Source organism: Sceloporus occidentalis, unplaced genomic scaffold (assembly GCF_023333645.1).
Source record: "Sceloporus occidentalis isolate IW3139 unplaced genomic scaffold, rSceOcc1.0.p SCAF_6, whole genome shotgun sequence".
Classification (NCBI taxonomy): Eukaryota; Metazoa; Chordata; class Lepidosauria; order Squamata; family Phrynosomatidae; genus Sceloporus; species Sceloporus occidentalis.
Genome location: NW_028316986.1, coordinates 6,188,207 through 6,204,103, shown reverse-complemented (window position 1 = coordinate 6,204,103; position 15,897 = coordinate 6,188,207). Strand labels below are relative to the sequence as shown.

The 15,897-nt window shown below is 39.3% G+C and overlaps 1 protein-coding gene across 1 annotated transcript in view; it reads left to right on the top strand.

The window, feature by feature from the left end:
* The window catches only part of XKR6 (XK related 6), a 191,044-nt gene extending 183,457 nt beyond the window's left edge, over positions 1-7,587 (top strand). Inside the window, 1 exon segment of the mRNA XM_089528270.1 lies at positions 6,552-7,587. Within this exon segment, the coding sequence (XP_089384396.1) occupies positions 6,552-7,516 (965 nt within the window). The 3' untranslated portion in view covers positions 7,517-7,587.
* The last annotated feature ends 8,310 nt before the right edge of the window (positions 7,588-15,897 follow it).

Below are 15,897 nucleotides of genomic sequence, written 5' to 3'. Positions count from 1 at the left end.
GACGCTGGAAAGGCGGTAATTAGAGGGTTCTTCACACAGCAAAATATTAAACTACAAAAGCAAAATAAACAAAAATTATTAATTCTGAACGATATCCTTAAGAAGAAGGAGGAAGAACTTCAAAAAAACCCTAAAGATAAGAAAATTCAGAATGAAATTAAAGCCATACGTAAACAATTGGAAATACAAGCAACATTAGAAATAGAAAAGAAGCTGAAAGAAGCGAAACAAAATTACTTTGAACATGCTAACAAAACAGGGAAATGGTTAGCATATAAATTGAAGAAAAAGAAAGAAAAGAAAGCAATTAATCATATAAGATCAGATGGAAAGATAATTACACAACAAGAAGAAATAAAGAAAGCACTTGTCAGTTACTACCAGAATCTTTACTCTGAACAAACCTTAGCCCAAGAAAAAATTCAAGAGTATTTAAATCTTGTGGACCCGAATCATATTCCTGATGAATATAGGGAATATTTAAATCAGCCAATTACTACAATGGAAGTTTGGGAAGCGATAAATGAAAGTAAAGCAGGGAAATCCCCAGGCAACGATGGATTAACTGTAATGTTTTATAAAACTTTCAAAAAAGAACTAGTAGGCCTACTACAGAAAATTATGAATGAAGCCTTAACCGGGAAATTCCCTGACTCCTGGAAGGAAGCAGAAATAATTCTGATTCCAAAAGAAGACAAAGATAACTTAGAACCTTCAAACTACCGTCCAATATCCCTGCTCAACAATGATTATAAAATCTTCACCTTCATATTGGCTAAACGTATTAAAAAATGTTTAAGTAATTTGATTGATAAAGACCAAAGAGGTTTCCTCCCAAAACGACACATGAGAGACAATACAAGAATTCTATTGAATGTCTTAGAGTATTATGGGAAACATAATGATAAGCAAATTGGTATAATGTTTATTGATCTAGAGAAAGCTTTTGATTCGGTTAATTGGCATTTATTAATAAATCTATTAGAAAAAATCAAGATAGGAAAGAACTTTATCAACTGGATTAAAAAGATTTATTGTAACCAAAAAGCCCAAATCAGAGTAAACGGGGAAAATACGGTCTTCTTCAATATACAGAGAGGCACTAGGCAAGGTTGCCCACTCTCTCCATTGTTGTTTCTCTTGATTATGGAATTATTGATAAAAGAAATCAATTCTAGTGATGAAATCAAGGGTATAAGAATCAAAAATCAAACTTATAAAATTCGTGCTTTCGCGGATGACATAATACTTTTTGTTGAAGATCCAATTAATAATATAGCCAAAGTCATGGAAATTTTAGGAAATTTTGGAGAAAGGACTGGCTGTAGAATTAATAAGAATAAATCCATGATTATGACTAAGAATATGAAGCCGAATGAAGAGAAACAGCTAGAAGATCTCTCAGGAATTAAGACGGGGAAAAAAACTAAGTATCTGGGATTACAAATAACGAGTAAAACAGTGGATCTCTTTGAAAATAATTACAAAAAATTATGGGCTAATATAAGGCACGACTTGATGAGATGGAACAAATTAAACTTATCAATCATGGGCAGAATAGCCACAATAAAAATGATGATACTTCCCAAAGTTTTGCACTTGTTCCAAACACTACCAATTTTGATTTCAGAAAAGATATTTAGAGAATGGGATAGAGATTTGGCAAATTTTATCTGGAGAGGAAGGAAAGCCAGAATTAAATTCAAACTATTACAAGACTCTCGGGATAGAGGAGGATTAAACCTACCTAACTTTAAACTTTATTTTGAGGCATGTAGCCTGATTTGGCTTAAAGAATGGGTAAATTTAGACAATAACAATCTATTAGAAATTGAAGCAGAAGGTATGTCCTTTGGTTGGCATGCCTATTTAATTTATGAAAAAGACAAGCAAAATAAATCTTTTCAGGAACATTGCATTAGGAAAGCATTAATCAAAATTTGGAATAAATATAAAAGAAGGATGTTTCCAACTATAGAAGGATGGGTATCACCCCATGAAGCCTTCTATAGAAAAGAGATGGTTCGAGAGGGGAAATGGTATAGGTATAGAGATTTAATTGAAAACTGTGGAGATATTACAAATTTGAAATCAAAGGAGAAACTAAATAAAGAAGGCTGGAATATTAGTTGGTTTGCGTACTCACAAATTCTGAGTAGATATAGAGAAGATATAAAACAACGAAAGGTAGAGATTAAAGAAGGAAACTCCGAATTAGGGAAACTACTGATAGACAACACAGATAACTCAATTGGGAAAATATACAGATTATTATTAAAATACGAATTGGAAGAAGAAGTGGTTAAGGAACACATGATTAAATGGGCAAGGAATATAGGACATCCTATAGAGCTATCCCAATGGGAAAAATCTTGGCAAAATAACTTTAAATTCACAGTTTCTCAAGGACTACGGGAGAATTACTATAAGATATTTTACCATTGGTATCTCTCACCAGATAAATTAGCAAAAATCTACAAACTAAATAATAATTGCTGTTGGAAATGTAAAAAAGAAGTTGGAACTTTTTATCATCTTTGGTGGACTTGTAAAAAAGCTAAGAATTATTGGAGAGAGATAAATGCTCAAATTAGTCAAATATTAGGGAAATCAATTAACCTAATCCCAGAATTATACTTATTGGGTATATTTGACAACACATGGTCAAAAAGGGAAGAAAAGATTCTGTTTTATATGGTAACTACGGCACGTGTTTGTTATGCTCAAAGATGGAAAAATGAAGAATGCCCAACAGTAGAAGATTGGATGTTTAAGTTATATGAGGCAATCGCGATGGATAAGTTAACCATGGCTCTAAGAAATGAACAAAAAAACCAACTAAACGAGGAATGGATCGAGGTTATAAAATTTTTGGAACAAAAATGGGGTAAATCTGCAACTGTCTCATTAATTTGAATTTAAAATTACGAAAGAATATAGAATTTACAGAATGAAGTGTATATACACCCAGGATATTTATATACAATAAGGAATGTAGGATCCACTACTAGATAGGCAAAGATCAGAAAGTCATAACATACAATAATGGATCAAGATTGGTACAGGAAGTCACTGTATGAAGTTATAAGAAGCTACTAGTGAATGAAAAGAAAGATAGAACCGACTATGAAGAGTTTAAAGGATAGGGTAATAAGATCATAGAGTAGATTGAAGATGGGTAAGATAAGTGAAAGAAGGTAAGAGTAGGTAGGAGAAGAGGAGATAGAGGGGGAAGAGTTAAAGGAAGGAGGGTTGTAGAAGAAGAGAGAGAAGGAAAGGTAAAGATAGGGTGCTTTGAAGGTAAAGAGAGAGATAAAGGATGAATAAGGATAGTTATCATTATAGTATATGTATTATGATCCACAAACTCTTGCTAGGAGAATAATAAGACTAGAGCTTAATGTATAGTCATGATAAACTTATGGTTTTTTTTTTTGTTTGTTGGTGTTCTTTTAGTTTTGGTTTGTTTTTTCTTGTTTTTCTTTTTCTTTTTTAGTTATGTATGTTTATCTGTGTGTATTGTTACTGTATTTATGCTTTATTGTTTTGTAATACACTATGTATATTATGTATTTTAACAATAAAATTATTTTATTAAAAAAAAAAAAAAAATGTCCCGGTTTCTCCCTCATCCTCTCATTTCCCCCCTTTGTCCTCGGCATGCTTCAGCTCCTGCAAACTGAGTTTGAAATGCAAAAGTAATTTGTGCTCAATGTACACAGCCAGGAGGGAGAAGAGGAGGAGAGAAACGTTCCCTTCCCAGAAGGGTCAGGCAAAAGCAAATACCTATCTTCCTTGTTCTTCCTCCTTAATAATTTTTGCTGTCTTGACCATACTCAGATGTTGCTGGGCCACACATGTCCCAGTTTTCATCTGTGAAATGTTGAAAGGTGCACCATGTTAGCACCTGTCCCAAAAAGATTTTGCAAGCAAGATGTGATTTTTGTGAGCTTTGGTTCCCTGTGGGCTCTAAAAGGCACTATTTATTCTAGTTCTACAGTTCAGTAATTTGATTACCCTGGAGCCATAGATACCAACTGTTAGGGCATTGCTGATTTATTCTGGTATCACAGTCAGGGGACAGACAGTCACAATAGGCTTTGTTGCCATGAGGCCACAGAGTGGGAATAGTCAGCCAGAGGAATAAGGCCATCTCACTGTCATTGAAAAGTATTCTGGTCTCTTTCACACTACAGAATTATCACTGTAGAAATAATGCAGTTTGACACTGCTTTAACTGCTATGGCTCCATCCTTCAGAATCCTAGGATATGTAGTTTTTTGAGGCATTGGCACTCTCTGGCAGAAAAAGCTATAAGACCTTGTAAAACTACAAACCCAAGATTCTATAGGATGGAGTTACAGTTACAGCACTTAAAGTAGTGTCAAACTGCATTATTTCTACAGTGTAGATGAACCCTTAGATACCTCTTTAAACTGGCATGGCTACATCCTACAGAATTCTAAGGATTTGTAGTTTAGTGAAGCACAAGGGATATGTAAATATCTCACAAAACTACAAATTCCAGCATCCTATAGGGTGGAACTGTGGCTGTGAAAGTGGAATCATACTACTATGGCTTCATTCACACTACACCATAAACTAGTCTTCAAACTGGTTTAAGCCACTTTAAAGAGCCCTTGTTCACACCAAATGTTTTGATGCGGTTTGTGGGGGGCATTGTTAAACCGGTTCTTCCAAATATGAGGCATTTACCGCATCTTTTTAAACAATTCGGTTCAATGCAAGTGTGAATGTGTTGTCAGCTGGATTTGGTTCCTTGTGACCCAATCATCCCTGTGACGTCGCACATTTTAGAATCCATTTTGAATCGATCCAGTTGTTAATGTGAATGTGAAGTGAGTTAAATTGAAACAAGCAAGTTTGATCGTGGCCATCTAAGTCTGAACATCTATTTGGTGTTGAATCACTCCATCGATTCAAAACAATCCAATGCAAAAATTGGTTTATTATGTAGTGCGAATGAGGCCTCAAAATGTCTAGTGTGAAAGAGATAGGCAAGGTGATAAAGGATCTAGGTAGCAGAAGGCTAAAGAGGAGACAAGAGAGATTAAAACTGGAAACGTATGAATTAAAGAGTAAGTTTTGCTGATTGAAGCCATTTTAGGAACTGTCAGTAGGCAGTACGTTTCCTCATCCAGAGTATGGGGGGACACATGGGCCTCTCAGTGGTCCTCAGAGAGCCAGACTCCCAACTCCCCAGATACTATTGCTGGTTTAAAAAATACTTGAAATGCTCCCCTGCAGCTTCTAGGGAGCCTGGGGTCAAGTGTGTCATGTTTCTGTCTTGCTGACTCCCAGGTTCTCTTTATACTGTAGAAATCATGCAGTTTGACACCACTTTAACTGCCATGGCTCCATCCTACACAATCCTGGGCTTTATAGTTTTGTGAAGTCCCATCGCTCTTTGACAAAGAAGGCTAATGACCTGGCAAAACTACAAGTTTCGGGATTCCATTGGATGCTGCTGTTGTTGTTTTCGTTGTTGTGTAACTTCAAGTCATTTCCAACTGGTGGCAACCCTAAGGTCATGGGGTTTTTTTGGCAAGTTTTGTTCAAAGAAAGTTTGCTCTTGCCTTCCCCTAAGGCTGAGAGCATGTGACCTGCCCAAAGTCACCCAGTGGGTTTCATGGCCGAATGGAGACTCGAACCCTGGTCTTCATAGTTGTAGTCCAACACTCAAACCATAATGCCATACTGGCTCTCCTAGAGCATTTGAAGTGGTGCCAAACTGCATTATTTCTACAGTGAGTGTAGATGCCGCTAAAAGAGCTAGTGTGCCAGGGTGGCATGGTAGTTTGAGCATTGGACTATGACTCTGGAGACCAGGGTTCAAATCTCCACTTGGCCATGGAAACCCACTCTGTGACCTTTGGCAAACCTCGCCCTCTCAACCTCAGAGGATGGCAATGGCAACCCCTCTGAAGAAACATGCCAAGAAAACCCCATGATAGGATTATGTTAGGTCAGCAGAAGTCAGAAACAACAACAACAGATGCCCCTTAAGACCCAATGGAAGACTTTTTCCAAAACAGCACTTGACTAAAAGTCACCCCTACACAACTTAAGTAGCTCAAGGAGAGGGCCAAATTTTTTCCAGATTTGTCACCTATGTTTTCTTTTATAGGCAAGGAAGCACTTTGAGGTTAAAAAGAAAATCTCTAAAAATTAAAAAATATATATATGGCAGGACCCTTGAGATCCACAAGAAAGTCCTTGGGAGATCAGGCATGGCTTGATGGAGCTCACATTCCCTGCCTTTGGCCTAAGATGACTAAACCCGCTGCTTCTGTAGGTGATGAAATTCATGCAAGCAGTGGCCCAGATGATTTGCACGGCATGGAGGTGCTCACATCGCAGGTCAAGGAATGATGCTTCTGCTTATTTTTCTCTCTCTCTTCCTCCTCTAGATCTTTTTCGCTAACGTGGCCCGCAATTGTAAACATGCTCCACACCTGCCCCCCTGGAGGATGCGTTCCTTGTCCCGTGCTTCCTGTTTAACTCTGTGGATTTGTGTGTTCTTCCGGCAGGTGTGTCCTCTGTGGCCTCCCTGATGTCCCTGGCTTGGGTGCTAGCCTCCTATCACAAGCTTCTTCGGGACTCTAGGGATGACAAGAAGAGCATGAGCTACAGAGGGGCCCTTATCCATCTCTTCTGGCGCCTCTTCACCATCTCATCCAGAGTTATCTCTTTTGCCCTCTTTGCTTCCATCTTCCAGCTCTATTTTGGGATCTTTGTCGTGGTCCACTGGTGCGCCATGGCCTTCTGGATCATCCATGGTGGGACAGACTTCTGCATGTCTAAATGGGAGGAGATTCTCTTCAACATGGTGGTAGGGATCGTGTACATTTTTTGCTGGTTTAATGTCAAGGAAGGGCGGACCCGATACCGAATGTTTGCCTATTACACCGTAGTCTTGACAGAGAATGCAGCCTTGACGCTCCTTTGGTATTGGTACCGAGATCCCGACACCACTGACTCCTACGCTGTGCCAGCACTTTGTTGTGTCTTTCTTAGCTTCGCTGCCGGGATCGCGCTGATGCTCTTGTATTACGGCGTCCTGCATCCCATGGGGCCGAGAGCTAAGATTTTTGCCAGCTCCTGTTGCGCCGAGTTGCTCTGGGGCATTCCTTTGCCCCCTGACGTTGAACCCATGGCTCCCCAGACCCCTGGGTACAGGGCGGCCCAGGCTACGCCAACCAGAGCGGCCACGGAGCAACAGGAGGAACTCACAGCTGACACTTGCTTGCCAGTTTTCCAAGTGAGAGCAATGGTGCCATCAACTCCGTCTGGGAGACCCTACCACCCAGAAGGCCCTCTCATTAAGATAGACATCCCAAGAAAGAGGTACCCTGCTTGGGACGCCCATTTTGTAGACAGGAGGTTGAGAAGGACTATAAACATTCTCCAGTATGTCACTCCCACTGCTGTAGGAATTAGGTACAGAGACGGACCTCTCTTGTATGAATTGCTACAGTATGAATCTTCACTTTAAAATCTCCTTTAAACACAAACACACACACACACACAAACACACACACAAACACACACCATCACAGACAAACAAACAAACAAACAAAATTAAAGGAGGGAATTTGGGGGTGGGAAGGGTTAGGTTAATTGTTTACGGTCAACACGGCTCATGAAACTTACCTTCCAATAAGTTTTCTTTCTGGTTGCAGTATGTATTTTGGGGGAAAAAAGGAAAAAAATTAAGAGAGAGATCCTCTATGTTTTGTAAGTAAAAACAAAAAGAAAAACTTTTCTTTTGTTTTTTACGCACAGGAGAAAACAACAACAACACAAACCAACCAGTATTTCAACTTCCACGCTTTAGAGGTCGGAGAAAAGTGAACACCTCTCCGCCTCTGAGTTTTATACCTTACACCAAGTGTAGGACATTATCATAGGGATTGGTGCTGATTGAAAATAATAATAATAATACTAATAATAATAAAAAATAAAACAAACAAACAAAAAAAACCTACAACTGCCTTATGCCCTTAGGTGCTGAGTTTCATTATGTACTGTCACCTCCCTCATGCAAAACTCTGATGATTTTAAGGACAGATATAAATATATAGATATATGTACGTATATTTGAAATATATATAAATATATATGTATATGTATATTTACACACACACGTGTGTGTAGATATATGTATATAATCTATTCTAAAAATATGAAACTAGAAAAAAAATCAGATGAGAAGGAAATGTAACTCTTTCTATTCAATTGGCACAAAATGGCCCAAATTATTATCCCTGGCTAAGCAAATGAACAAGCTAGTCTTAAAGGCGGATCATGGCTGGATTGTGATTTGGCACAGAAGTTATTTTAATAGTACATATTTAAATTCTGTTTCCTCAGGCCAGTCTGAACGATGTTTGTTACGTCACGACTGCATCCCTGATGCAGAGAAGAAGAAAAAAACTGGGGGTGATTCTTTACGATTCACTGTACTTAGCTTGAATCTCAGGGTGTAATCCTCTTTCTTTCTAAGTCAATGAAAAAACGGCTTTCGACGGGTACCCAACTGGCCAAAGCAACTGGCATCGTGTCGCAGATATATTTGCTGGCTTATTAGTTACCCAGTTCGTTCAAATGGAGCGAATTCACTCATGTGCCCTAAAGAATCCATGAGCAGATTTCTTCCTCCCATTTAACTGAATCGGGAAACCATTACATCTTTAAGCTTGGAACTTCTCCCCGCCTGTAAGAAATTGTTAAAGTTGGGGTGTCAGTCTCTGAAAGCAAGTTATTTCATTGGCTTTTTCCCCCCCTTGCAATTGATATTGGGATCAATAAGCTTCAGAATAGCAAAACACTTGTCAGTTTGATTTCTGGAAACAAATTTTAGATGGCCTTTAACTCTGGAACGAAATACCAAAAAAAGAAAAGAGAAAAAACAAGAACTTAAAAAACATTAAGTTCCATAATGGTTGCCCTTCCCTCCCCACAACCATTCTCAGTCTTAATAAAACTCAGCATAGTAGCAAAAAGAAAGTTAATTCAAAGGCACAGTTCTTAAGCTTTGACTGGTAATTGGGCTTTGACCTGCAGGCATCATTTTAAGGCTGTAAAGAGGGAAACGTGAATTGAACTGGTAATGACGCATTTCGTTTTTTGAAAGGGCCTTAAAGTGATCTTAAACCGTGTCCCGTGATTTGTGCATGTTTTTTTCTGCTTTCTAAAGGAGAAAATGGAAAACAACCCGTGGAAAAATTGAGAATTGAAACTTGGAGTGGGAATCACTCATCATTGAGGTGTTTCTGGCGAAAATTTGGTGCTTAATCTTTCTATTGTTTATTGTTGTGATGGTTTAGCCAAGAATCGTTTGACTTTCCTCATTGCATTTTTCTCTCCCGGGGAGCTGCAGACACATACTGGTTTCAGTGGTGCCCGCCACTGTATGGACATAGGAAGGAAACAACGCATCCCAACAACTGGACGGTCTAGCATAGGATGCCAACTTCAGCACTTAGACCTCTACTCGCTGGAAAGTGGAAAACCTAAAAAACAACAACAACAACAACCAAGACAGTTTGTGTGAAACATACATGACGTCTGAAGGTTTACACTCGATTCCTTTCTTCCTTGTGTCTGGGCTGAAATGGTTGACTGTGCGTACATGATTTCCATCCATCGAATATTGTTTTGTTAAAGGATTTTTTTTCTCCCTCTCTCATCTAGGGCATCTTTTCAGTTCCCTGCCTCAGAGACTGAAGGGTGAAAGGGGAACAAGCAAACCAACAAAAGCTAGCGTTTACTTCCATAAAAGTGATTGCATTTTCTGTGTGTAGTAGGTGCAATTTTTTAAAAAAGAAAAATCAGAAATACTGTAAGATGTTTTAAAATGGCAAAAAATATATTAATGATAATAACCCAACAACAAAAACAGCCAAATTGATCCATTCGAAATACAAGTTCAGCCGAGGAGGGGTGCAATTCTGATGGCTTATATGTAATTGGTTTTGTATAGGTTTAATTTGCAAAGACCAATTTGGTAACTTCTTTTCTTTTCTGAAGCTGAAAGGTTTTCACCTGAATATACCTGACAGAGAAACATTTGCAAAGGAGATTTGCTTTGCAGTGGCCTGGGCATTATTGTTGCTATTCTTATTCTTATTCTTATTACTAGTGCTATTATTGAATTTTTTTCAGTGTGTTTTAAAAAAAAGTCTTGAGGATTTATTGCCAGATGCACAAATATCCTAAAAACGTTTTAAGCCAAATTTTCCACTGGTCTCAGGGCAATTAATAATTCTTGTGTGTGTATATATATATATATATATATATATATATATATAGCGCATCTCTGGGCTTCTTGTTGTGATTCGTTCAATGAGCACATTTTAAAATTAGAGCCTTAATTTTTATTTTATTTTAGTTTTTGTTTTATGCTCCTCTCCTGTCAAACTCTTGCCTTGTCCTAATTTACTGAGGCTATCTCCTATCTTGTGACTAAACCTCTATCTTGTTTATTTTATTTCATTCCGTTTTATTTTCCATCTTTCTCCCAATATGGGACCCTAAGGCAGCTACTGTTTAGCTTTCATAAAATGCTTTCTTGGAGCTTTCTTTATAGGCACATACATGCAGCTGGAGTCTTCTGGTTTTAAAATGACGATCAGTTAAGTATAAGACTGTGGGTGGATGCTGTTAAGAGCCAAGCCTCTACAGAAGAGAGCTCCATGGGAGAACGGGTTAGGAAAAGTTTCTTATATCTTATTGACATGACATATATCCAGTGGTGTTGGCCATAGAGCAAAGTATAATAACAACCAAAATCCACAAAACAGCTATGCCTTTACTGAGCCAACCAAAATGCACAAAATACACATTGCAAGCTTTTGATGCTCCACTGGCGTCTTCATCAGGCAAAGGTGTTAAAAATCATACAGAAAGAGGGAAAATGACAGTGTTACAGGCCTCATATTTGTCAAGACGTTGTTGTTGTTCTCAATTTAGATGGTATGGAGGGATATTCATGCATACAGGCAGGCCATTCCTTCTTCTAGCCCTGTGGGTGATGCGAGACAAGGCATCTTAAAGTCCGGGGGGGGGGGATAAATTCCATTAGCAACACACAAAAAGATATGTCCTTTGGGATCCAGGTTGTCTCATTAGCTATAGAAGACATGCATGCAAGTACATGTGCCCAGAAAGGGCACTACCCCATAGTCCTACACTCAAACCACTATGCCATGCTGGCTCTCATTCTTCTTATTATTAAATAGGATTTTATATTAATGTGAAACATGGAAGAGTCGTAGTTACTAATTTACTATCAAGCTAGTCAGACCCCCTGTTTTCACCAGAAGATAATTACTGCGAAGGCTGCCATGATGTGACGGCGGCCGTCCATCTGGAATTTATTTATTTATTTCTATTTTATTTTTACCCTGAGATTCTGGTTGGGGGAAAAAATCATTCAGTGAGCATTATAACAGTAAATGGAACTGCCTTATGTAAACTATATTATATGAAACCCATTATTTTTAAAGACTGGATTTTCAATTTAAAAAAAATAAAATAAAAGTAAATTAGAGTCAATGAACACAACCATTCCTTCTTCACACTTACCTTTTTGGTTGAGTTTGGTTCACATTTTACATTTTAAATCAGGCTTCTGCAATCCATATTTGTTTAACAAAAAGTCTTGTGGCTCTTTAAAAATTAACAATTTTTATTTCTCTCCTCCGCAAGACGCTTGAGAGGTCAGTTGGGCAGAGAGATAGTGACTGGCCCATTGCCACCGCATGCCATTCATGGGAAAGTGGGTTTTTGGAACTGCACTCAAGATCAACATTTCCTCCACTGCATTGCACTAGACATCTCTTTAACAGACATCTACCTCACCCCATGTCTTAGGACACGTGCACACACACACAAGTGCTTGTGCAAAACGTGGGTGCTATTTACACCTCACCCGCAGGGTGAAAAGCAGTCGGGGGAAGAAAACAATGTTGGCTTGGGGGCAGACACCATCAAGGCTTGTGACATGCATTTGCATGTAACCTGAATACATAGCCAAGGATTGCTGGTTTTGACTGCAATGGGATAGTTAAGAAGACTACCTAGTTATAGTTTGGCTTCTGACGTGAATTGGTATAGTTGGTCTTGGGCAAGCTACTGTCTTTCTTCCACAACTGACCTATCTTTCAGGAGTATAGATTTTCTTGAAAGAATTCTACTAAATGCTTTGCATCAGAATGGAACTGAGATATCAGTGCTGGCAATTAGAACATGGATGGGAGACAGCCAATGAATCCCAGGTGCTGTAGCCTCTATTTCAATGGGAAGAACTGGCAAAAGCCACCTCTGAGAATCTCTTGCCTAAGAAAACCTTATGAAATTCATGGGGTCGGCATAGGTCAGCAGGTCACTTGAAGGCACATACACAGACATGCCTAATTTTGTGGGTACAGGTGGAGTCCTTCCCCCACAAATCTTCATGAATCTACATGAAATTTGTGTGAGGCAAAACTCATCACTCTCTGCCAGAGCTTCTCTGAGCATCCATTGCCACCATTTTCTACCCATCAGCCCCTTTTAGAGCAATTGTATACAATGACATACAAAATGTCATTTCTTGGGGGTCTTAAGTTTGGGATGCTGGATGCAGGAAGGAGTTCTAAAGAGTGTTATGTCTTGTTCCCCTCCCTGACCAAAAAAAGCATTGCCAGATATATCAGCATTTCTCCACCCCTGCATTTTATCCCAAATTTGAACACTTTGGAGCACATTGGCTCTATAAATGCAGTGTGCGTGTGTACTGGCCTTTGAGTCACCTTTCAACATATGGCAACCCCATGAATTTAATAGGATTTTCATAGGCAAGGAATACTCAGAACCAGTTTACTAGTTCCTTCTTCTGAAATATAGCCCGCAGTACCAAGTATTTGTTGGTGGTCTCCCATCCAAGTACTGACCCAACTTAGCTTCCAAGATCAGACAGGATCTAGTGCAATATGGTATACCTTTCTTTTGCATGCCTCTGTCATACCACATATACTCCGAAAGTATGTGTTGGGCAGCGGGGAAGTTTGCTCACCATTCTAGTAAGGCAAACTGTGATAAAGATTTGATAGTTTTGCAAATCTGGTGCTTAGCCAATATTCCCTGTGGCATGTCTCAACAGAAGCCCCGTGATGCTTTCAAGAAAAAGAAATCTTTAAGTCTACAAGTACCAAAGGACACACGCTGAACCATCAGGATTTGTGTGCATACATAATTTGGCTAGTTTGTAACTTTCTCTGCTGCAAAAACCTTCTCGTGCCTGTTTTTCTGTGCCATTTCTGACAACAAAAGACTTCAAAAATCGATGAGTGGGTCAGTGGGAAATTATAGAAGCTAGCAATTCTGTCCCTCCTGGCCTTTTCCCAAATTTCATACATTAAATTGAGGTTGATTGGAACGTTTCCAAGAGGGAAACACAGTTCCTTTTCTGGAGGTTGCGTGAAAGTGTTTCCACACTTGTCTTCTGCCTTAGAAGTTCTTGAGAATGGCCTATGACTGTTGAACTCATGTGGGGAAACAGATGGAAGCTATTCCTTTTCACAACTCAGGTATATTCTGGTGCAGAGAACCTCAGCTAATGGTTAAGACATCAAGGCTTCTCCCAAAGGTACATGGGCAAATGTTTCATTGATGCACTCTGCCAAGAACGCTTTCAGCATTGTTTTCTTTCCCTGGTTCTAAACAAAGAATGATCAGGTCTGTTCAAGAACAAGTGGCAAAAACAAAGGTGTGGAAACTTGATCCTACAGAGCCATCACTACATAATGACCTGATACCAAGTTATATTTGCACTAAGAGAGTCTGGAATCCAGCATGATTTCTGAAATAAAGAAACTGCCAGTGTTTATGGGTGTGTTTCCACTGGATCTGGTCTGAACTATGGGCTGGTTCACTCACGGATGTATAGGACTGTAATCTGTGATTCATTACACCAGACAGCTAGAATCTGAATGCGTGAAATGATTGCCATGAAAAGTCTGTTTGCTATAATACTGAGCAATGTGAAAATACTCTTAGTGGGTGTTACATCCGTGATGGCTCATTTCGAACATGCGGGTTACCATTTGATGTTACAGGCACCAAATGATGACTTGCTGAGGTGAAGCAGCACATGGTTTGGGTTTCTATGCACTGGAAATTGTGTGGGGACTCCTGTGGGAAGAGAGCAATCCAGCTTTGAAATTATTCTTCCTTTCCCCCATCCCCATATATGTCAGCATCTGGATAGTGCATTGTGGGGAGGGATGACTGAGGGTGGCAATTTCAAAACATCATGAAGTGTTTTGAAATATTATCTATGGCCTGATACAGACAGCCAAAATAAAGCTGCTTCGAGTCACTTTGCAAGTACGCTATTTAAATGATGCATGCATCCTAAGAGTCCAGAAGCCACGCCAAAGCCACGATCCAGTCCTAAGGACTGGAGTGCAGCTTTGGTGCAGCTTCCAGACTCTTAGGACTCGTGCATCATTGAAACACCATACCTCCAAAGTGACTCGAAGCAGCTTTATTTTGGCTGTCTGTATAGGGCCATATAAATAGTATTTTAAAACCATATTGTGTTAGATCCCTTTGGAACACACTCAAAAAGATAAGGGCGACTTTCCAGTCAAGTTCATGTGTTCTTTGTTACTTCATGTGTATGGATTTCAGGCTTTTTTGCTGCCAAGATAATGTTGAGGTGGCATTCTAACTTTTGTGACTTGGAAACATTGGGTTCTCTTCCTAGCCATTTCTTTGCACAATCCAAAATCTGTCCTTTAAGCTTTCTGTCTCTTCAGTTGATCTGTCTGTAAATGATTTGTGATCACCTTAACCTACCTCACAGGGGTGTTGTGAGGCCCAGTGACCACCTGCCCAGCATGTGGATGAAAGGTGCTAAACAGTATGATGTCTTTATTGTCTTTGTTGTTAGTTTTATTTGATCATTTGGTAAAGAAGTGATTTGTTCACCATGAACCAAAAACACTATGGTCTTTGCTAATGGCAGTGAGCCATCCTGCCCATCTGTGGGTCTGGAAAATTGACTGTCTCATTGCATAAAGTCAAGGTGCAAGGCTGCCTTGAGGCTGGTTCACACATGCATGCAACCACTCATTCACTTGGTGACTCCCAACTGAATGTGTGAACGGGCTCCATTGAAAAGCCTTGTGGTTGCAATGATATGAACAGTGTACTTAGGGTGTTTGATCTCAGATAGCATGTTCACACAAGCACTACCACGCACACACACATACACACATCAACAGCAGCACTTTTAGCATAGATATGGGGAAACAAGTATAGATATGGGAGAACAAGTCCCTTATACAACCTTAGCTCTCACGTGGTACTGCGTGCCATTTTCTAACAGTTTAATACGTGGTTTTTCTCTCTGTTTCTGACTTGAGCAACTTTCTAACCAATACTTGGTTACTTGTGTTGGTCTTAATGCTTGCCATCTTCCTGTCAAACACAGTGAAATGCTTGCTCATACTTTGGGGAATAGCCTTGATTCACTGGGGGGGGGGGGGAACCAGCCTACAGCTATAGGCTGCAGAGAACCCCCCTCATTGCTTGACTTACAAAAGTTCATTTAATTGCCTTTATGTTTCCTACTTGCCTGGCATATGAGTCTCTGTTGCATTTGTTATATGGCAGGTTGTTTGTTTTTTTAAAAAAATGTATTATTTCATCATACTATTATTTACCTGTATTACCTTGTAATAAGGCAATGAAAGGGAATGAATGAATGAGCAAAAGAGGTGCTGAGAATCTATTACAAACAGTCCCATCCATCCATAAGTAGTTCCTCCAAAAATGTTGGCTGTGATCTAACAAACTGTGCCACTAGTTTTCTACACCCAAATG